This window comes from Mobula birostris, chromosome 3, assembly GCF_030028105.1.
Source record: "Mobula birostris isolate sMobBir1 chromosome 3, sMobBir1.hap1, whole genome shotgun sequence".
NCBI lineage: Eukaryota > Metazoa > Chordata > Chondrichthyes > Myliobatiformes > Myliobatidae > Mobula > Mobula birostris.
In genome coordinates, this window is record NC_092372.1 from 175,211,399 (window position 1) to 175,236,118 (window position 24,720).

At 43.2% G+C, this 24,720-nt stretch overlaps 1 protein-coding gene across 1 annotated transcript in view; it reads right to left on the reverse strand.

Moving 5' to 3' along the window:
* Positions 1-24,720, reverse strand: part of LOC140195433 (pituitary tumor-transforming gene 1 protein-interacting protein-like) — a 78,879-nt gene that overhangs the window by 39,120 nt on the left and 15,039 nt on the right. The window contains exons 3-4 of the mRNA XM_072253727.1: positions 23,732-23,840; positions 3,561-3,684 (exon numbers count right to left, since the gene is read on the reverse strand). Coding sequence (XP_072109828.1) covers positions 3,561-3,684; positions 23,732-23,840 — 233 coding nt within the window. The remainder of the gene's footprint in view (positions 1-3,560; positions 3,685-23,731; positions 23,841-24,720) is intronic.

The window sequence follows — 24,720 nt, forward strand, 5'->3', positions numbered from 1 at the left end:
GATCACTGTCCTGCTGAAAGACAAAATTCTTCACCAGTTAAGCTTTCTGACAGAAGCTAGCAGGTTTTTATCCAGAATCTTTCTGCATTCATCTTCCCATCAATCCCGATCAGATTTCCAGTCCTGCTGCTGAGGAACATCCCTTTACGGTACGGATCGTGTTACCTGACTGATGCACAGTATTAGGTTTATGCCACATGAACCATTTTAAAAAAAGACATATACTTGTTCATAAAGACTTTCCACAGCATCACTCAGAGGATACCGTAAAGATGAAGAAGGAGGTCTTGCGGTTGATGTGACTAAAGTGGAACCTTTTGGCCGCAACACTAAGTGGTACTTGTGGTGTATATTTAGTACTGTGCACTGAGGCCAACAGTAGAAGCTTACTTGCTTTACAAGTTTCAAGAGAGACATGTAGAATAGAAAGAAAAACAGCACAACAGACAAGATGGTGGATAAGTATTCCAGAGTACTGGGCCAAGATAGCTGAGCTTCTAACCCAAAGAGGTTTAACAGTAAAAGAATAAAGGGAAAACCTAGAATATTTCGAAGCAAATTGCAGAGGCTCTGGAGATGTATGTCAATAATAAGGTTTTGGGGAAATAAATTGAGTTGAAAGGTGACAAAACAGGAACAGCACTGGAATTGAAAACGGGCAAATGTTGCATGTTAAGTGTGCTGAATTTATTGAACCACATCATCTAAGATATTACTCATTAGCCACTGGTTAATATTTACTACCCAGGGAGCGGGAAGCGCAGAATCAAATATTGCTGTGATGATTGTACATTCTTGTATCAATTGTTTGGCGACAATAAAGTATAAAGTATAAAATAAACAAAATCCATTTAAACAAAAAAATTAGATCATTTAGAAACACAGAAAACCTACAGCACAATACGGGCCCTTCGGCCCACAAAGTTGCACCAAACATGTACCTACCTTAGAAATTACTAGGGTTACCCATAGCCCTCTATTTTTCTAAGCTGCATGTACCTATCCAAAAGTCTCTTAGAAAACCCTATCGTATCCTCCTCTACCACCGTTGCTAGCAGCCCATTCCACGCACTCACCACTCTCTGCGTAAAAATCTTACCCCTGTACCTGCTCACAAGCACCTTAAACCTGTGCCCTCTTGTGGCAGCCATTTCAGCCCTGGGAAAAAGCCTCTGACTATCCACACAATCAATGCCTCTCATTATCTTGTACACCTCTATCAGGTCACCTCTCATCCTCCGTCGCTCCAAGGAGAAAAGGCCAAGTTCACTCAACCTGTTTTCATAAGGCATGCTCCCCAATCCAGGTAATATCCTTGTAAATCTCCTCTGCACTCTCTTTGTAGTATCCACATCCTTCCTGTAGTGAGGCGACCAGAACTAAGCACAGTACTCCAAGTGGGGTCTGACCAGGGTCCTATATAGCTGCAACATTAACCCTCTGCTCCTTAATTCAATTCCACGATTGATGAACCACAGAGTCAACCTGCGCAGCTGCTTTGAGCGTCCTATGGACTCTGACCCCAAGATCCCTCTGATCCTCCACACTACAAGAGTCTTACCATTAATACTATATTCTGCCATCATATTTGACCTACCAAAATGAACCACTTCACACTTACCTGGGTTGAATTCCATCTGCCACTTAACAGCCCAGTTTTGTATCCTGTCAAATTTTGCATACAAAATTTCTAGTACTGCACATAGAGCAGCATAATAGATCTTAACACTACATTTTTGGTGTTTGCTTCTGGCATTGTATTAGATTTCAATTCAATATTTCAGTGTTTATATCTAATATTTTATTGAATACAGAATTAGGCCAACATGTTGAAAACTGTTCCACTCATTATGAATATTATCAGGTCTGGAAGATACATTCCTACCACTTTACCCACTGAAACTGTGAAAACCTCAAATTTTTAGCAGAAGATTTTTTAAAGTCATGGAATAAAACAGCATGGAAACAGGTCCTTTAACCCAACTCCTCAATGCCATTCATGGTGTTCACCAAGCTAAGTTTCACCTGCCCATGTTTGTCCCATATCCTTCCTTATCTATCTATTTATCAAAATGTTTTTTTTTTTAAGTGTTGCTATTTCACAATCCCTCACAAAACTATTGAGCAAGCTTATAATTAATTTCAGTTTTGTATTAAGAGGCCAGCACTTGGGGAGATTGCTACTTGGTCTGGATATAATTCAATAATGGAAAAGAAGAGGTGTAAAAATTTACACTTAGCGTTGACTATCTCCATTAAATCAGAATCAGGTTTATTGTCACCAGCATGTGTTGTGAAACTTGTTAACTAAGCAGCAGCAGTCCAATGCAATACTTAATATAGAAAAAAATAATAACAATAAATAAATCAATCACAGTATATGTATATTGAATAGATTAAAAATCGTGCAAAAACAAAATATATATTGTAAAAGTGAGGTGGTGTTCATGGGTTCAATGTTCATTTAGGAATCAGATGGCAGAGGGGAAGAAGCTGTTCCTGAATTGCTGAGTGTGTGCCTTCAAGGCTTCTGTACCTCTTGACGGTAACAGTGAGAAAAGGGCATGCCTGGGTGCTGGGGATCCTTAATAATGGATGCTGCCTTTCTGAGACACTGCTCCTTCAAGACATCCTGGGTACTTCATAGGTTCGTACCCAAGATGGAGCCGACTAAATTTAAAACCCTCTACAGCTTCTTTCAATCCTGTGCACTACCCACCCCCCCATACCAGACAGTGATGCAGACTGTCAGAATGGTCTCCATGGTGCATCTATATAAGTCTTTGAGCGTTTGTGCTGACATACCAAATCTCCTCAAACTCCCAATGAAGTATAGTCACTGCCTTGCCTTCTTTATAGCTGCATCGATATGTTGGGACGAGGTTAGGTTCTCAGAGATCTTGTTACCCAGGAACTTGAAATTGCTCACTCTCTTCACTTCTGATCCTTCTATGAGGACTGATATGCGTTCCTTCGTCTTACCCTTCCTGAAGTCCACAATCAGCTTTTTCGTCCTACTGACAGTGAGTGCAAGGCTGCTGCTGTGACACCATTCCATTAGTTGGTATATCTCGCTCCTGTACGCCCTCGTCTCCGTCTGAGATTCTACCAACAGTGGTTGTATCATCAGAAAATTTATAGATGGTAGTTGAGCTACGCCTAGCCACAGCGTCATGGGTTTAGAGAGGGTAGAGCAGTGGGCTGAGCACACAACCCTGAGGTGCACCAGTGTTGATTGTCAGCGAGAAGGAGATATTATCACCAAACTGCACAGATTGTGGTCTTCCAATTAGGAAGTCGAGAATCCAATTGCAGACGGAGGTACAGAGGCCCAGGTTCTATAACTTATCAATCAGGAATCTGGTTCACAAGACCACCATTCCTTTGCATCTTTCAAAACTGTTTAGCCTGGAAGTTAATTTCCATGCTGCTTGTTGTTCTTTTTAATAATAATACATGATCTAGGTATTTGTATTCTTGCTTACTTTTCTTAATTGAGACCCAAGTCGAAGTCCTATGTGACTGCTCAGAATAATTCTTTTTAAAAAAGGGAGAATTACCGGCATGATTTCTTTTGGCAACATCGTTTGAACTTGAAACAGCAGTAACAGCAGCAACACACCAAAGGCAGCAGAATGAGTCCCCCAACAATGGATATCACAATGATCAAGATTTCAAAGTTCACTGCAAAAAAAATATAAGTTGAATTAGTGGAAATAAAACTTAGTTCATCAAACATATTTTGTCATCATCATCCTTTATAGTTTACTGTATTTTAAGTATTTGATCATGCTTGCCATTATTTCATCTACCATTGACTTCATGAGAACCAATTTGTATCTTTCTTTAGTTGTGGGCCCGTGGGCCATGAGATATAGCAGCCATCCCAACCTATTCGTGTTCGGCACAGAACTGAAATATTATTGTGGAAAGGCAGGAAGGAAAGAGTGGACCATCAAAATCAAACCAGCATAAATATTTCAGAGTGGATGGAACAGAAGAAAAAACAATTATGCATTAATTTCTCAATCTCTTAAATTATATGACTGAGTTACAGAAAGACGTTGAGAAAAGGACATTGACAGGTGATCATAAAGAGGTTTGTAAAATCTTGAGGGGTAGAGGCAAAGTGAACGCACACAGACTTTGTCCCAGGGTTGATAAATTGAAGACTTGAGGGCATAGATTTAAGATGAGATGGAGAGATTTAATAGGAACAACTTTTTACCTAGAGGGTAGTTGATATATTGAATGAGCTACCATAGGACATGGCTGAGGCAGGTATACTATATTAGCAATATTTAAAAGGTGCTTAGACAGGTACACAGAAAGGAAAGGCTTTGAGGGATATGGCTCAAACACCAGCAAATGAGTATGGACTTAGATGGACATCCTGGTCGGCATGGACCGGTTGGGCTAAAGGGCTTGCTTTCATGCTCTATGATTCTATGACATGGCTTTATAACAAGGCTTATTTAATAGTTAAAACATACGCCAGAACAAAAGTATTCTGAATGGTCACTTAGTAGCAAATGGATGGCCAAATCAATAGTTTGGTTTCCCATTGCAGGCTGTTGGTCATTCCATATTTAGTGTTTTTATAATGGGTTTTATCTTTAGCAACTTTAATTTACCCAATAAATACTTATCTATATCTACTTGTTTTCTAAATACACTCAGTGACCACTTTATTATGTACACCCGTACAGCTGCTTGTCAACACAAATATCTAATCAGCGAATTATGTGGCAGAAATTCATTGTAAAACAGCATGCAGACATGGTCAAGACATCTGATCTACAACCCCCATTTCCAGAAAGGTTGGGATGTTTTCCAAAATGCAATAAAAACAAAAATCTGTGATATGTTAATTCACATGAACCTTTATTTAACTGACAAAAGTACAAAGAAAAGATTTTCAATAGTTTTACTGACCAACTTAACTGTATTTTGTAAACATACACAAATTTAGAATTTGATGGCTGCAACACACTCAACAAAAGTTGGGACAGAGGCATGTTTACCATTGTGTTACATCACCTTTCCTTTTAGTAACACTTCTTAATAGTTTTGGAACTGAGGATACTAATTGTAGTAGATTTGCAATAGGAAATTTTGTCCATTCTTGCTTGATATAAGATTTCAGCTGCTCAACAGTCCGTGGTCCCCGTTGTCTGATTCTCCTCTTCATGATGCGCCATACATTTTCAATAGGAGATAGATCTGGACTGGCAGCAGGCCAGTCAAGCACACGCACTCTGTGTCTACAAAGCCACGCTGTTGTAGCCCGTGCAGAATGTGGTCTGGCATTGTCCTGCTGAAATAGGCATGGACGTCCTGGGAAGAGACGTCGCCTTGATGGCAACATATGTCTCTCCAAAATCTTAATATACGCCTCAGAGTCAATGGTACCTTCACATACATGCAACTCACCCATGCCGTGGGCACTGATGCACCCCCATACCGTCACAGATGCTGGCTTTTGCACCTTTCGCTGATAACAATCTGGATGGCCGTTTTCATCTTTGGCACGGAGAACTCAACGCCCGTTTTTCCCGAAAACTAGCTGAAATGTGGACTCATCTGATCACAGCACACGGTTCCACAGTCTTTCGGTCCATCTGAGATGAGCTCGGGCCCAGAGGACTCGCCAGCGTTTCTGCGTAGAGTGGATGTATGGCTTCCTCCTTGCGTAATACAGTTTCAAGCTGCATTTCTGGATGCAGCGACAGACCGTGTTGAGTGACAACGGCTTTCTGAAGTACTCCCGAGCCCAGGTGGCTATAATTGTCACAGTAGCATGACGGTTTCTTAGGCAGTGCCGCCTGAGGACTCGAAGATCACGCGCTTTTAACAGTGGTTTCCGACCTTGCCCTTTACGCACTATGTCTCTGAATTCTCTGAATCTTTTCACAATATTATGTACTGTAGATGCTGAAAGACCTAAATTCTCTGCAATCTTGCGTTGAGAAATGTTCCATTTGAACTGACTAACAATTCTCTCACGGATTTTGGTACAAAGGGGTGAGCCACAACCCATCCTTGCTTGCAAAGACTGAGCCTTTGATGGACGCTACTTTTATACCCAGTCATGATACCTCAGCTGCTACCAATTAGCCTGCTTAATGTGGAGTCTTCCAAACCGGTGTTACTTGAATATTCTGTGCACTTTTCAATCTTATTTTAACTCTGTCCCAACTTTTGTTGAGTGTGTTGCAGCCATCAAATTCTAAATTTGTGTATATTTACAAAATACAATTAAGTTGGTCAGTAAAACTATAGAAAATCTTTTCTTTATACTTTTGTCAGTTAAATAAAGGTTCACGTGAATTAACATATCACAGATTTTTGATTTTATTGCATTTTGGAAAATATCCTAACTTTTCTGGAAAAGGGGTTTGTAAGTAACTTTGACCATGGAATGATCCTTGGTGGCAGACAGGGTGGTCTGAGTGTCTCAAACACTGCTGATCTTCTTGGGTTTTTACACACAGCAGTCTCTGGAGTTTACAGAACATGGTGTGTAACCCTCTCACCAGGCTCGTATACAAACTCAGCTTGTTAGCTAACTCGTGACTCAGCGCTGAGAAGGTCACCTTTCATAAATAATATATATCTAGGGTGGGTATGATTTGGGGTTCAACCAAGCTGGAGCATTGTGATGTTCTGATTAAAGAAACCTCAATTTGAGCGAACGCTGTGTAAATACTGCCCATACACAATTATCGGTCGGCAACAAATAACAGGTTGTACACCGCATAAAATTATGAAGAAAGTATACTTACCAATTTCAGCTTCCAATCAGTTATTAAAAGGAACAAAAAAAAAGGGCAATTACAGTTAGACCTGTCTAAATGTGCACATGACTGTTCGTGCTTGTTTCTTCCAAAACCTGGATATAACTGTTATTCACAGTGCCCAACCTACGGTCTGCGTGAAAGCACCTGCCACAGTCTGAACTTCCCTCGAAGTCCATCACAAATAAACTGGCTCTCTCAGGAGTATTGGTCCTTTTTCCTTGGAGTCATTCACCCGCACAAAGTGTTTTTTTGCTACGGGGACTCTCCTTCCAACAGAACTCTACGGCTCGCTCTGCAGCTCCCACCAAGAGACCCCAAACCAGACTACTGTCCATCACAAATCTAATTCCGCCCCGCTATCTCTAGAACTTTCTCCTGATCCCACCATCCTGAGTTGAACAACAGGGTTTCTTATCTTTAGCCGAAACCAATACAGTCTACCAGATCATATTGGTTTTGCAAAAACTACCAAGATGAAATACCTATGGCATAGCAATAGAAATCTTAACCAGGTGTGAAAGACAAAAAACATCTAGTGAGCAGGGGTTCTGTGAGTGAAAATGCCTTTTTAATGAGAGAGGTCAGAGGGGAATGGTCAGACTGTTTCAAACTGACAGGAAGGTGACAGTAACTCAACCACTCATTACAACAGTGATGTGCAGAACAGCATCTCTGAATGTACAATATGTCGAACCTTGAAGTGCTACAGTAGCAGAAGACCAAGAACATATGCTCATGTGGCCACTTTATCAGCTACAGTACGTACTCAATAAAGCGGCCACTGAGTGTATATGCTTGATATATGAAACCAACGGACAATAATTTTTTTTTATATAAATACAGAAGTTTACAGTGAGGACAGAAGACACCTGGACAAAAAAAAAACAAGAAAGGTTTAGAGCAGAGGTCCCATCCTTTTTAATGCTATAGACCAATACCATTAAGCAAGAGGTCCATGGACCCCCGGTTGGAAACACCTGGTTTAGAGGAATATGGTCCAAAATGGAGCAAGCTCAGGCATGGATAACATAGGTTAAAGGATACTCAACTCTGACTTGTTGCATTTTTAAACTATTCAGCAAAATGTTGAAACCACAATGTGTTTCATCTGGGCAGATGAGACTTAACTGGATCAGTTATTTTAGTGTTCCTCCATTGTTCTAGTGCTCTATTTACAGAGACATTGCAAAGCAGAATTCTAATCATTTCATGGTGGTTGATCCAAAATGTATGAGCACCAAATATTTTCTTAAATTTGCCAAAAAAAATCAGTCTTTAAAAATCTACACTGCCACAAGTCTTACAGAGGTGAGAATTTTTTTTAAGCAAGTGCTCAGGGACCAATAATCACATCTTTCATTACTGAGCCTTTGAACAGCCAATCCGCTCAGAATTCCCCCAACAATTCTCTGAATCAGCTGTCAACAAACACAGATGACTGTCTCTAATTTCAAGTTCAAAGTTCTACGTAAATTTATTATCAGAGTACGTACATGTCACCATATGCAACACCAAGATTTGTTTTCTTGTGGGCAAAAACAGTAAACCCAAGAAACACAACAGAATCAATGAAAAAATGCACCCAGCAGGATGGACAAACAACCAACGTGCAAAAGACAACAAACTGCACAAATACAAAAGAATAAATAAATAAATAAGCAAGCCATAAGTATCAAGAACATGAGACGAAGAGTCCTTGAAACTGAGTTCATTGGTTGTGGGAACAGTTCAGTGATGGGGTGAGTGAAGTTATCCCCTCTGGTTCAAGAACCTGATGACTGAGGGGTAATAACTGTTCCTGAACCTGATGGTGTGGGCCCTGTGGCTCTGTATCTTCTTCCTGCTGGCAGAGGCAAAAAGTGAGCACAGCCTGGGTGGTGGGGGTCCTGATTATAGATGCTGCTTTCCTGTGACAGTGCTCCATGTGGATGTGCTCAGTCATGGGGAGGGCCTTAGCCATGATGGACTGGGCTGTATCACTACTTTTGTAGGATTTTCTATTCAAGAGCATTGGTGTTTCCATACCACATGGTGACACAGCCAGTAAATTAACCCTCCGCCACACATCTATACAAGTTTGTAGAAGTTTTAGATATCATGCTGAATCTTTGCAAGCTTCTAAGTAAAGGCACTGTCATGCTTTCCTCATAACTGCACTTGTGTGTTGGACCCAGGATAGACCTTCTGAAATTATAACACTGAGGAATTTAAAGTTGCTCAACCTCTCCACTTCTGATCCCCTGATGACCTCTGGTTTCTTCCTCCTGAAGTCAACAGTCAGCTCCTTGATCTTGTTGATATTGAGTGAGAGGTTGTTGTCGTAGCACTACACAGCCAGATTTTCAGTCTCCCTCCTATATGTTAGTTTGTCACCGCCTTTGAATTGGTGAGCAATAGTGGTGTCGTAAGCAAACTTAAATATGGGAGTGGTGCTGTACTTAGTCACACAGTATAAAGTGATTAGAGCAGTGGGCTAAGCACACAGCCTTGTGGTGTACCTGTGCTGATGGAGATCATGGAGGAGATGTTGTTACCAATCCAAACTTACTGGAATCTGCAAATGAGGAAATTGAGAGTCCAACTGCACAACGAGGTTTTGAGGCCAAATTTGCATTGGTTATTACATCATAATCTAAAACAGGCAATTCAACACTTACAATGGTTCAATGGAGGGGATCTCACAATAATGCCAAAAATAACCAAATAATGCTCACAATAACTTAATGTAACTCTTGCTTCAGCTAGTGGTTTAATATAGGGGGTGGTAACTCCCAGCCCAGCCAAACTTAAGAAATCTTGTTTGGGTGGATGCTGCGCGATGTGTCCCATTACAAATCAGTACCCAGAAATAACAAACAGTACACAATATGCAATTAATGATTAAGCTTTATAATTCTTACTTTGACTATATGGCTAGTAAAGAAACGAAAAGAAAAAAAAGGGCCCAATCTTATTAAACAGTCTGTTGCGCAAAGTTGGTGCTCACTGATAAGTCAATCGTCCACCATAGACCTCCTCCGATGTTTGCTGCCCTTCAGACCCTTGCTCCAAGTCCACCTCGTCCGGCGGTCTAACAAATCTCTCCGTTCGCATCTTCTCTCCTCATCTCTCCCCAGCAAAAGACAACAAAAAGTCTCCTTCCAGATTCACAAGACAGAGCAACAATCTCCTGATTGGCAAACATGCATACCAGTCCTGTTATCTCCAGCCATAACCCAAACAATGCTGCTACAGAGAAACCGTTACCTCAGCAGTGAACATTACAGAGAAGCCATTTCATTAGACTTAGCAGTGAAACATTACAGAGAAGCCATTACATTAGCAGTGAATCCTTACAGCGCATTACATCTTCCCCCCACCAAATTGTCATATTCTCATGACATTGAGATAATTCGCCAACCCTTCCTGCAAAACACAAAGCCCAATCCAGGTGCAAAAGGTAGTGACATAGCTCCCCAAAACGGTAGAGATCAGGGCCCATTCCCCCGGCGCTACATAGGCCAACCTATCTGGTGGTCTCCTAATTCTCTGAGACCTCTGTACCTCCTCACCTAACTCTTCAGGCTCAGTCACTACTGGGGATACTTCTGGTCTACCTGGCGAGTCCTCCCCCGACCTATCACTTGTGCCCCCCTGCAACTTCGAGCCCTCTGTCCCGTGTCCAGGCCCAGCTTCCTCTCCTTCAAAGGTCCCGCTGTAACCCAGGCTGCCCACAGATAGCACCCTCCCCCCACTTCACCTGACTCAGCGGGAGAAGGGCCGTTTTTCTCCTCCTCAGTCAATGGGGAGTTAGTGAAAGACAGCATATACCACACATCCAGATTCTCATCTTCCGAATCAGTACCCCTCTCATAGGCAAGGGCCAGCCCAGCCTCTCCTGCTTTGGGTCCTGCAGTCGCCCGTTTTCGCAGAGTCCTCTTACTAAGTGTAGGCTCCAAGTCGGCCCCTGGGTCTACGTGCACCTCTTGTCCCAGGCGCAGCAGGTGGTTCCGATGGAGGATCTTGACAGACCCATTCCCTTCCCCTGGTTTCACCCGGAAAACTAGTAGGTTTGGCATTTGACTCTCCACCACATAGGGTGTGGCCACCCAGTAGTCAGCCACCTTGTGCTTTCCAGGTAGCCCCAAATTCCTTTTGAGGAGTTGTCTCTTGGCAGGAGTTGGGAGAACCTCACTTTTTGATCATACCTCCTCTTATTTCCTTGATTCTGCTGGGCAGCCATGACTCCAGCTAATTCATAAGCCCTTTTCACCTCTCTTCTCATGTCAGACACATACTTCAGATAAGTCTTCGGTGGTAAGTCACCCTCGTCAGTCCCAAAACAAAGGTCAATGAGCAACCTCGCCTCGCGCCCAAACATCAGATATGGCGAGTACCCAGTAGCTTCATTTCGTGTACAATTATAACTGTGAACCAGATGCCCAATATGTTGACTCCACCTGCTCTTCTTGCTGATCTCCAGGGTCCCGAGCATGTCTAGCAAGGTCCGGTTAAACATCTCTGGCTGGGGATTGCCCTATGGATGATAGGGTGTGGTCCTTGACTTCTCAACTCCAAGTACGCCCAGTAACTCACGGTTGAGTCTGCTCTCAAAATCCCGTCCATGATCACTATGTATTCGCCTGGGAAGGCCATAGTCAATGAAATACTTCTCCCATAACACCTTTGCCACCGTAGATGCCCTCTGGTCCTTGGTAGGGAAAGCCTGAGCATATCTGGTGTAGTGGTCCGTGATGACTACGACATTCGCCGTGTTGCTGGCATCAGGTTCTATTGACAGGAAATCCATACACACCAGATCCAGAGGCCCCGCACTCCGCAGGTGGGAGAAGGCTGCTGCCCGCACGGGCAGTGTCTTCCGCCAGATGCATCAAATGCATGTCTTGCAGTATTCTTCGACCTCCGATTTCATTTGGGGCCAGTAAAACCAGTCTCTGAGCAATCTGTAGGTGTTTTCCACCCCAAAATGTCCAGAATCATCATGAAGTGATTTCAACGCCACCCTCTGATACTTCTCCAGCAAAACCAGCTGGCAACGTCGGGGTCGGTCTGGGGGTGACGTGACCCGGTATAAGATCTAGTTCTTCAACTCCAACAGAAGCCATTCTCGTAGTAATGGAAGCACTGACGCGTGTTTTGTCCTCTCTGCATGAGCCATGTCTCCATTTTTGACCGTTGCCCAAATGGTACCAATGCCCGGATCATCTCGCTGAGCAGCAGCCACTTCCCCAGTACTTAATTCTGGCAGCTGATTTGTCTTCTGAGCAGTCAGGTTACAATAAACTTAGGGGATAGCATCATCAGAAGCCCCCAATTGATCCACCGCTCGCTCCTGCCCCTCCTTTTCCTCTGCCTTCACTGTGATGGCAAACTGACACAGGGCCTTCACCCCCGGGGCAGGAATGCTCTCCCACTCCTCGTCCCTGACCAGTCCCTTATGCGCCCGTCGGGACAAAGCATCAGCATCAACATTCCTGCTTCCTGGCCGGTACTTCCTGGCTGATCATAGGCAGACAACGCTGCCGACCACCGATGTCCTGTGGCATCCAGTTTTGCTGATGTCAAGATATACACTAGGGGGTTGTTGTCCATCCTCACCTCAAACTTGGCCCCATAGAGGCAGTCACTCAGCTTATCCACCACCGCCCACTTCAACGCCAGAAATTCCAAAGTTGTGTGTGGGATAGTTTTTCTCAGAGGGTGACAGACTCCGGCTTACAAATGCAACGGGCCTCAACCCAGAGCCCTGATCCTGATACAGGACGCCCCCTAAGCCCTCTCGGCTGGCATCCGTGTGCAGTACATACGGTAATTAGGTGTGGAAGAATTTAAGACTCTTTGGATATGTAGGGGTTAACCCAATCGCTTGTGAATACTCTTAAAATTTAGCTAAAGTCCTTGCCAGAAAGATGCTGTGGCGTCTCATTTATGTAACGCTCTTGTTTGTTGCTATCTAGTTCTAAGAGGCGCGTGCAGCCTCTCCGGTGAATGATATCTGTTATCTGTCAAGTAGGGGACCGTGCACAATCCTGATTTGATGGAGAAAGACGTGAGAGTACAGAGGAACATCTGGAGAAGCTTCTGAAATGCTCACTTCACTGCCGCTGCTACTGTGTGGTAACTGGAATCTCTGGAGCAGAAGGCCCCGAATCCTCGGCTTTGCTTGTTTTGGCAGCCGAGGCGCTCAGCATAGGATGGTGCTTGGGAGGCTGTATCAGAGGGGCTGGTCGGAGGCTCGAAGTTTTCAGATGGACGATTCGGGTGTCGGCTGCTTCCAAGGCATCGGCAGTTGTCGGTGCCTTGGAGGTTTATGGCAGGGAGTTCCTCCCTTTTTCTGCCTGCTATCAGGGACTCGAGAGTTGATTGGGACTTAAGACTTTTTTTTTTTACCACGCCCATGGTCTGTTCTTTACCAAATTACGGTATTGTTTTGCACTGCTGTAACTATATGTTATAATTATGTGGTTCTGTCAGTGTTAGTCTTTGGTTTGTCCTGTTTTCTGTGATATCACTCCGGAGGAACATTGTATCATTTCTTAATGCATGTATGCATTTCTAAATGACAATAAAAGATGACTGAGTGTTCTCATAATCCAAAAAAAAATCTAAGTTCAAAGACAAGCAATGTTCTTGTTAAGTGCTTTTAGTCACGTACGCTGTGTCTATATAATGAAGCGGGTCTGCAAGATAAGCAAAGCCCCTAAGCACCGCTTTTCGGTACAGAGGCTCTCCATGATATCAGGTAATAAAGTCCTTCAGTTTGAAACAATTCGCTGAGTCGGCCTGATTTATTCTGTCTGCTGCTCCTGAGATTTATCCGCAACACTGGGAGTCTGCAAAAGCCAGCACCAGTGTCTGGGTCAGCAGCTCCTTCAGCAACTGAAATGCCTCTTCACATGTTGCATCCCACCTTGGTCCAAAGGGCTCCGACAGGGCTAAGATACTCTCCACCCTCCTGTCCTGTTTTCCCCTACCCTTTCTCCCCCAATGGACGGTAACCGCACAGAAGCTGATTCAAAGGATGACTCACTTTCACGTAGCCTTTCACAAACCTCCGATAGTAACCACAGAACCCGAGGAACCAGTGCAGAACGCTCACAGTCTAGGGTCTTGGCCAAGTGGTAACCGCCCCGATCTTAGCTGGGTCTGTAACTACCCCATCTGGTGAGACTATGCGCCCAACATAACTAACAGACATTTGGCAGAACTGTCACTTGTCCAGAGAAAGTTTTAACCGTTCAGCACCTTCAGCAGCCCCGCTTCATGTTCTTCCAAGGTGGACCCAAACACTATGAGGTCATCCAGATATACCAATACCTCAAGCAAGGTCATATCCCCCACTGTCTTCTCCATGACCCGCCTGATGGTGGCAGGAGCTTCCGAGATGCCCTGAGGCATCCTTTCGAACTGGAAAAATTCCAGGGAACATATAAATGCCTTTTTCTCTTCACTCATGGGGATCTGGTAATATCCACTCCTCAAGTGCAGCACGCTGAAATACGGCATCAGACAGGCTAGCGCGTCTTCAATCCTCGGGACAGTATACTGGTCAGGGATGGTGTGTCTGTTCAGAGTCCTATAGTCTACACACATCTGTACCTTCCCATTCTTCTTTTGGGCCAACTCTACTGGGGATGCATAGGGGCTTTGGGACCCGGTGATGATCCCAGCTTCCTTCAACTTACACAAATGCTACCGAACATCCTCCATGTCTGCAGGGGCCAGTCGCCGTGACCCTTCTCTGAACGGGGTATCCTCAGTCACCTGGATAGTGTAACGTGTGCTCTTGGAACAACCCACATCAGATTTGTCAGTGGAAAAGACATCTTCCAGCTTCAACACAAAATAATCTGCAGATGCTGGGGTCAAAGCAACACTCACAACACGCTGAAGGAACTCAGCAGGTCGGGCAGCATCTGTGCTTCAGCTTCCAGCTTCAACATCTTATCTACCAGCCTCCCCTTCCAACCCGCAGCAAGTGGGGAGTCCCCGAAGTTGAATGACTCAGCTGTCAGCTTTCTCCCCCTTTCCAATAGTTTCTCCCAGGCGTATCTCACAGGGGCACTCGACATTACTGTCACCGGGAACAAATGAACCAGGGGCATCCCCCACTTTGTAGTGTTCCTGACAATCAGTGCCATCCTGCATTCCTGTACAACCAAGGGCTTCTGCAATTCATCAGGCCTTACCAGTACCCCAGCAGGAAATCCTGACTCCTCCCCGTGGTCTTCCAAAGCGTCCGCTAAGAGGGGTTTGCCCTCAGGCACTCTAGAAAATTTGGGGGTCCCCATCACTCTCGCTACTTCCCTGGGCCGTACCACCACTGGCTTCAACTGGGTGAACCACACAGTCCCTCGTTTAAATTCGGTATCCGGCCCAATGCTGCCAAGCACTTCCTCAAAAGCAGCACAAACCCCTGGGTGCACGGACAATGTTCCCAGAAAGCTCTCGCCAGCCTTCTCCTTGTAGGCCCCCATGAGCCTCTTCACAAGAGGGGTGTTGGTCTCCACCAGAATTGAAACGCCACCCTTCTCAACAGGGTCCGGACAAACCAGCACCAATGTATCAAGGACCTCAGACACTCCCACATCGGCCTCTGAGAACTCCAACTTCACTGACAAATAACTGTCGTATGGATAATCACTAGCACCAAGCCCCCAGATCTCCAGTGCCCTGAATGATGCTAATGGTAAATGCTTCAGATACCAGTTGTAAAACCAATGGTACAACAATGTGACCTGCGACCCGGTGTCGAGTATGGCTTTAGCATAAATACCCCATATTCATAGCGACACACTGGAGCACGGACCCACTAAGCCTTCAGGAAATGGGCCTTTTGTTTTTGGGGGTTCCTTGGTACATTGCTGGGAATGTGTTCCCCCAGAGACACCAGACCGTTCCCTCACTGGGTCTCCTCTAGGTTTTCCCAACAACTCTCCCTGCTGAGGCACCCGGGGGCTCACCCTCCTTCTGGTGTGACACCGGCTGCCAGTATCCTTCTGCACTGTTCATCCCCTTGGGGAATCAGCCCCTTCATTAGCTCCATCATATTGGGGGGGTGGTCACACCCGCTGATAACAGCCGACATATTTCCGTTCTCAAATCCGCCACAATCTCCTCTATGGCTCCCCGGAGTAGGCTATCTGTGGTTACTTCACCGCAGGGGGCTACTGCCAAGGACTGTACCCTGCTGACTGAGAATTGCCACGCCTCTGCTGCGTTCTCCTCTTCCCGTACCTCTCTGATCAGCTCAAGAATAGATGGAGGGGGGAGCATCATATGATACTGTCAGAGACCCCAAGCAATCAGATCATGGGACTGGGCGTCCCTGGCTATCTGGTCCATTCTTAACTGATCCACCTCAGTCACTTGAATGACCCCTCTGCACTGCAAGCAATTTAGCTGCCTCTCTAGCCGAAAAATAAAAGCAGAAAGCTTCTCCCCTTTCTCCTGACGCATATTCTGAAACCCCACCATGAGCTCCACTGGGCTTCCAGTTGGACCAAAAGCATTGTCCAGTGCTTGCAGATAATTGACAGCTGTCGCTACGGGAGATTTCAACCTGACAGCTCTCACGACAACAGCAGCCTGTCCATTCAAGCTTTCAACCAATCTCTGTCGCTTTTCATCATCAGAGCACGGCCACTCATCTAACAACTGAGAGGTCTTCTCCGCTCAAGTCTCATACTTCTCCTTCCCTTTAGGGGTGGGGGTTAGTTCACAGAATAGGTGGAGCCTGCCATAGCTGGGACTTTGAATCTGATTTTTCCATTTATTCGCCAGAGAAGTAAGGGCGGATACTAACTCAGAGTTCTCACTCTTCACCGGGGGACGTGGACTAATGAGACATTCCAAATCCGACCACCCTTTCCTTCCACTCCTCAGAAACAAGAGAACCCCATCTTTGAAATCTCTGCCCCCAGCTACCGCTACCTCAGCGCTGGTCTGCATTAAAATGAGCTGCACCAGCCATTTTATCAAACCTCCACCCACAATCGCAACTTTAACAGTACTTAACAGTGGAGTTAACACTTCAACTGGAGTACAAATATCTGCCCCACTGGTTCATTCCTCAGGGTAATCACACAGCATCCAACAGAATCAATCCCGAACACAGCCCCAACAATTGTAAATCTCGCTTCGGCTAGCAGCTTAATATAGGGGTGATAACCCCTGGCCCGGCCAAACTTAAGAAATCTCGTTTGGGTGGATGCTGCGCGATATGTCCCCTATTACAAATCAGTACCCTGCAATAACAAACAGTACACAATATGGGATTAAACTTCATAATTCTTACTTTGACTATATGGTTAGTAAATAAATGAAAAAAAGAAAAATAAAGGGCCCAATTTTATTAAACAGTCTATTGCGCAAAGTTGGAGCTCACTGATAAGTTGATCGTCCACCATTAACCTCCTCCGATCATAGTGCCCTTCGGACCCTCGCTCCAGGTCCACCCTGTCCGGCAGTCTACCGAATCTCTCCATTCGCATCTTCTCTCCTCATCTCTCCCCGGCAAAAGACTGCGAAAAGTCTCCTTCCAAATTCACAAGACAGAGCAACAATCTCCTGATTGGCTCACATGCATACCACAGTCCTGTTATCTCCAGCCATAACCCAAACATTGCTGCTACAGAGAAACTGTTACCTCAGCAGTGAACATTACAAAGAAGCCATTTCATTAGCCTTAGCAGTGAAACATTACCGAGAAGCCATTACATTAGCAGTGAGTCCTTATAGCGCGTTACAAAAATATTGTTATGAGCAATACATCCTTGCAGGTTTGTCAATTTGTGTAGTTTAAAAAATTGCCAGTTGTCATTAACCTATTATTTTTAAGATGAAAATGCTAGAAATCTTATTCAAAGAGTCATTATAAAATATCAATGTTGTTTTCAAATGTTCTATGCTTCAAACAAAATTGAAAACTTTTAATCTAAAGATTTAAATGTTTGCACTTTCTTCTCTCTCACCTGCGTAATCACTATTTGGCAGCATTTTTAAAAGTTTATCTGGGTATGGAATATTTTGCAAGAATTTTACTCTCATTTGTTTTGAAATACATAACAATATTTTTAAGTTTTTCATTAACTCAGCTTTTCCAAAAAAAAATCCTGCGAGAAAACTCCTTCAAACATGCTAACATTTCTTCAATCTTTTTGTAGGAACTGAAAATACATTCATTATACAGTAGGGAAAATATTGACCTTGTTGGGGACTCTGCATTCTGATCAAAACAGATTCAATTAACCTATGCAGAAAGACAGGACCACAAAAACTTTGAGGTTATTAGCAACAAACAGAAACTGCAATGTAAAAATTACTTCCATATCCATGAGTATGATTTTGTATAATACAGTGCTGCCACCCAGTGCATTTTCTTATTAATGGTATCGTTCTGTAAAGGCTGTTCTTCAGATATATTTTATTCTTTTTTTTTACTAGAAAACATAGATCTATTTAATTTATTTCTTTATTTCAAACATTGAGCAATGCAAACCTTTATTTAGGTGATCAGCAACTATTGCTTAACCAATACCATCTTATAGCGTCATAGTAATTTACTCATGGTTGACACGAGGAATTCTGCAGATGCTGGAAATTCAAGCAACACACATCAAAGTTGCTGGTGAACGCAGCAGTCCAAGCAGACCCTGATGAAGGGTCTCGGCCTGAAACGTCGACTGTACCTCTTCCTGGAGATGCTGCCTGGTCTGTTGCGTTCACCAGCAACTTTGATGTACATTACTCATGGTTGAGCAAGTTTTCAAAAGGAGATGAGAAACTGGGGCAGGAGATGATCCTATGGCCCCGTGAGTCAGCTCCAACCATTCAGTAATATTGTCAGTGATTACTCTTGACCTGAATTCCATTCCTGCCATTCCACACAACCATCAACAGTTTTGTTACTTCAAAAATCTGCATTAGCCTAGAAAAATATACTGATTCGACAATTCAGCTCTCATTCTATGTTGTCAATGCACAACTCATCATTCTGAATATGCTCTCTATTTAGGTTTTCTTAGAAGAGGGGAAGCTTTTTCTCAAAAACCATGCTCCAAAGTGTCATTTGGAAACATTATAGAATCATTACACACAGCAATATCTATTATAGAATAACTGAACAGTTTTAGCATAGGAGGAGGCTGTTTGTCAGAATGAGTTCCTACAGCCTCTAGGAAAACAATTGAGAAAGTTTCAGTCACGAGTCTTCACCCTAGAGTTCACAACTTTCTTTCCCCTTTAAGTCCTTTTGAAATGAATCTGTCTTCACCATATTCTATATGAAAGATGTGGAGGCTTTGGAGAGGATGCAGAAGAGGTTCACTAAGAATTTCCTTGGACTGGAGTGGTTGGATAAACTTGGACAGTTTTCTCTGATTGAAGTATTTAAAATTATGAGAGGCAAAAATAGCTAGATATATTCAGTCTTTTTTTTTCACCCCCAGGGAGTAAAAGTCAAATATGAAAGAACGCAACTAAAGCCCTCTTTTCCAGGCAACATGCTGGTGAATCTCCTTGGTATTCTCTCAATTGCTGGTCACTACAGTACAGGAATAATTTGTTACAGGAATACAGCAGTGACCAGAATCGTACACAATACTCCGAATGTGGCCTAACCAATGGGGGAGGGGGCAGAGTGAAACTGGGATAGGGGAAGGGAGGGGGAGGGAATTACCGGAAGTTCGAGAATTCAATGTTCTGTCTAAGAACTACCCATTGTGCTTTTCCCCCCATTCCTTCTTCACCTTTCCTGCCTATCCCCTCCCCCTCCCCCTTATCTTTCCCTTTACTGGTTTTTCACCTGGAACCTACCAGCCTTCTCCTTCCCACCCTCCCCCTACCTTCTTTATAGGGCCTCTGCCCCTTCCCTCTTCAGTCCTGAAGAGTTCTGGCTTGAAACGTTGACTGATCGCTTCCACGGATGCTGCCCGACCTGCTGAGTTCCTCCAGCGTGTTGTGAGTATTAGTCTGGATTAATTTCCATCTGCCACCACAACACTCAACTTTCTAGCTGATCTAGATGGATCTAACAGCATCTATGGAAGGAAAAGACAGTCAACAAAAATTTCCAGTCAAGATCCTTCATCTGAACCAATGAAGCATCCAGATGAAGAACTTCGACCTAAATCATCAAATGTCTATTTCCTTCCAGAGATCCTGTCTGACCCACTGAGTTCCTCCATGCCACTCCATATTCCAGCATCTGCAGTCCTAGTATCACCAATTTCCAGCTGATTCCTTTGACAATCTTTTTTGCTACTTATGACTCCATCAAGTTACACATTATCTATAAACACACTAGCTACATTCTCATTCAAGTCATTTATGTATATGGAAAACAACAAATATGAACAGCACCTAAAATGCTGTTTACAGGTAATGTTGAACACAAGAGATTCTGCAGATGCTGGAAATACAGAGTAACACAGATAAAATGCTGGAGGAACACAGCAGGCCAGACAGTATCTGAGGAGAGGAATAAACAGTTGTCATTTCAGATCGAGACCCTTCATCAGGACAGTCCAAAAAATCGACTGTTTATTCCTTTCCATAGATGCTGCCTGACCTCCTGAATTCCTCCAGCGTTTTGTACGTGTTACAGGGAAAGCTGACAGACTAGTTTCTGCACTAAGCTAAATGCAAAATATTCTGTCAATCACAGTCCCAGTCTCAGGGAAGATACCTTGCGTTCAGAGTTCAAATCATGCCTTAAAATTAAACCAACTTACACCATTTAAGTAACTATCAATATTCAATAAAAGAAGCGGGCCTAAATGCTAGTATAAATGTTATCAACAATCTCAGTTTCCAAGATACCAACTTTGAGGTGTAATGTCAATATGACACAATCTTAAATCTTTGCTAGGCAGGCTCACTGATAGCAGTTGGTAGCCACTGGAATTACCCATACTAAACTTCTCATAGTCAAGCTGCGAATTTCAGTAATTATAGTTTCCTTAAGTATGCACAATGGTATTTAGCTGATACTGCACTACAAAATATGGCTATCAGTTGGTAATGTCAACCAGTCTATGCCGGAAGCACTGCAAAACAAAGGAGTCTAAAAACAACTAATAGAGAGCCAGAAACCAGGAAGCGAAGAGAAGGAGCTGGGGGAAATGAGAGAACAAATAGAGTGGAAAGGTCATTCTCAGACAGCAATGTACACACATGATGGACAGGGAAGTGAACTGGAAATCCAGGACTTTTGACATTTATAGTGACCTGAAGAATGGGTTGGAAACTAAGTATAGTATTCTGACCTAGATTTGTCCTGATTGTTGAGGATAAGAAATACCTGTGCATTCCCATTCTACTGCATAGATGTCAGTACTAAACTAGGTGTGGCTGTCACTGTTCAGGCCAACATTTATTACCCATCCTCCTGTCCTTGGCAGAAAGTTCTTTGAGGAGAGAACTATACCAGGCCACTCTACAGTTAAATGCTTCAAAACAATATGCGACAGTTTTGCCTCCTAAACCTCCATTAGCTGGACAAGATCTACTTTTTATTTTTCATTTATAAACAGCCGCTTGGCTACAAGATCTAAAATCCTGATGTCAATACCACTATCTTACCGAAGCCATGGTCTTTAACATCCACCCTACTTCTTCATTTTAAATGCTTTTTGAATCATACCTCTTTAAGCTAGTTAAGTGCCCTCCACCATAATATTTTCATCTAAATGATTTTTAGATATTAAGAACATCAAGAGATGAATGAGCACAGGAAATGCCATCTAACAACAATATTGGTCATGCTGTTACTGAAGGGCACAAATAGCTTGTTTTGCTTGTCATTTCTAAATCCTCATTTGCTTATATTTTGATACCATACACAAGACAGAATTCAGAGATTTTGGCCTATCGAGTCTGCTCCACTATCCCGTTATGGCTGATTTATTATCCATCTCAATTCCTTTCTCCTGCCTTTGTCCTGTAAGCTTTGACACCTTACTAATCAAGAACCTATCCTCTGCCACTTTAAATATACCCATGACTTGGCCTCTACATTATCTGTGGAGTGAATTCCACAGATTCACCACCCTCTGGCTACAGAAACTCCTCCCATCTCTGTTCTAAAGAGACACCCCTCTATTCTGAAGCTGTGTCCTTTGGTCCTAGATTCATCCACTATAGGAAACATCCTCTCCATATCCACTCCATCTAGACCTTTCAATATTTGATAGGTTTCAACTAGATCACGACCCCCCCCCCCAAAATTCTTCTAAACTCCAAAGAGTACAGGTCCAAAGCCATCAAAGGCTCCTCATACATCAACCCTTTCATTCTTAGAAACATTCTTCTGAACCTTCTCTGGACTCTCTCCAATGCCATGCATCTTTTCTCAGCTAAAGGGCCCAAAACTAGTCACAATACTCTAAGTGCGGGCTAACCAATGGCCTTATAAAGCCTCAGCAATACATCCTTAATTTTACATTCTAGTCAGCTGAAAATGATGCTAACAGTGCATTTGTCTTTCTTACCACTGACTTAACCCGCAAGTTAACCTATAGGGAACCCTGCACAATGCCTCCAAGGTCCCTTTGTACCTCTGATCTTGGAATTTTCTCCCCATTTAGAAAATAATTTATGCCTTTATTCCATCTACCAAGTGCATGACCATACATTTCCCTACACTATATTCCATCTGTCACTTCTTTGCCCATTCTCCCAATCTAATTCTTCTGCAGACTCCCTGCTTTTTCAACATTAATTGCTACTCCACCTAACTTTGAATCCTTTGCAAACTTGGCCACAAAGCTATCAATTCTGTCATCAAAATCAATGACATACAGTATAACAAGATACAGTATGAACACCGACCCTTGCAGAACATCACTAATCACCAGTAACCAATCAGAAAAGGCTCCCTTTATTCTCCTTCTTTGCATCCTGCCAGTCAGCCAATCTTCAATCCATGCTTATATCTTTCCGGAAATACCATGGGCTCTTATCCTGTTTAGCAGCCTCATGTGTGGCATTTTGTCAAAGGCCTTTTGAAAATCCAAGTAAACAACATTCACTGACTCTCCCTCGTCTATCCTGCCTATTATTCCCTCAAAAAATTCCAACAGACTTGTTAGGCAAGATTTCCCCTAGGAAACCACGCTGACTTTGGCCTATTTTATCATGCGTTGAGTACCCCAAATACCTCATCTTTAAAAATAGGTTCCAAAATCTTCCCAACCACTGAAGTCAAGCTAATTGGCTGATAATTTCTTTTCTTTTTCTCCCTTCCTACTTAAGGAGTGGAGAGACTTTCCTTGCACTCTCCTTTAAGGGTCTGTAGGACATCTTGCTGCTTTTAAATTGTCATATAAATGAAAGTAGATATTGTTGTACAAATGTAAATGACTTATTCAGAAATAGAATTTGAATTCAGTTTCGTTTGCATAGAAAAATCTGTAATTCATTGAAAACTGGTAACTGGAAGAGAAAATAGATCTATCAAACTCAAAACCAATCTGTTCCCCAACATCCTCCAGAATAGTTAATACACAATTCTCATACTAGCCAATCTGTGGGTACTTCAGAATAAAAGTTGGAATTGGTTTAGCAAGGCACTCAGTATTGTTTGTTATAACATAGATGCAGCAATGAAAAAGCAGCCTTGACACTGAGTGAGCAAATGACCTGCCTTTGCCAGTAATATGCAGATTTGGATACAATTATCTAAAAGAATGAAAAACTGCAAACCTTAGTTGTAAACTAAACTCTTAGCTAGGATGTACTGTGCTAATTTGAAAAACTGTCTACCAATTAAATTGCCATCCATAGGTTTTCTTATATTTGAGATGGTGTGCGACAGAAGAACTTAAAAACAATAATCAGGACTACTTCCAGTTTTAAAAATTACAAATACATACAATTTGAAGTTTTATCATGTAATTGGATAGTCTGTGCAAAATGTATGCTGAACTCACCCCAGCAAACTGCCCAACGAGCGTCACGTAAAGGACATAATGAACTAGGTGGAATAATAGCGTCAATCGGATAGTTCATGCATTGCTCTCCATCAAAACACCAGAGACACTAAAAGGCAAGAGTTGAAAATATGTTAAAACTACCCAAAATCTCAACAGCCTGCAACATTCCCCAATTTTTATGTAGGGTTCTCAGTAATATTAACTGTTAGCTGCTAATAATAAATGGCTTCTCTGTAATGTTAACTGATCAGGTACTGTTTCGTTGTAGCTGGAATGTTCGGGTTATAACTATAGATAACAGGGAACTAACCAATGGAAGTCATGTTATTCTATCTCTATGTGTGGGAACCGGAGTGAGTGTGTGGGATTTTCGGTGAGCAGAGGCAAAGAGGAAGGATGTGCAGGAAGCACTCTGGTAGACCACTGTTGTTGGTCCCAGGCCGAAGAGTTGAGGAGTTCGGAGGAGATCGAATGGTGGAAAGAAGACCCTGTTCCGTGAGCTCCAACGATTGTGCACGGGACTGTTAATAAGATTACTGGCGCCTTCATTTTATATTTTATTTCTCTATCGGTCTCAGTCAAAGTAAGAATTATAAAGTGTAATCATTTAAATCGCTTACGGTGTATAGTCTGATATCTTACATTGTGGGTTTGTACTGGGGCACATTACACAGCATCCACACAAACTTGTTTACCTAGTTTGGCGGGGCTGACGGCTGCTTCTCCTAGACCAGTGGTCCTCAACCTCTGGGCTGCGGACCGATACCGATCCGCGAAGAATGCAGTGGTGCAGCGGTATCTGGAGCGCACCCAGCACATCTTTAAGAAAAAAGCCGAAATAAAAAAAGCTACTTAATTAGGTGTCGCCCGGCCCATAAATGTTGGCCCAGATCAGAGGCGACCAGTATACGGTCCCAAGGGTCAAAGACGTACTGGCCTGTCTGAGTGGGACGAAGTGGTTTAGTGTGCTGGACTTGAGGAGTGGA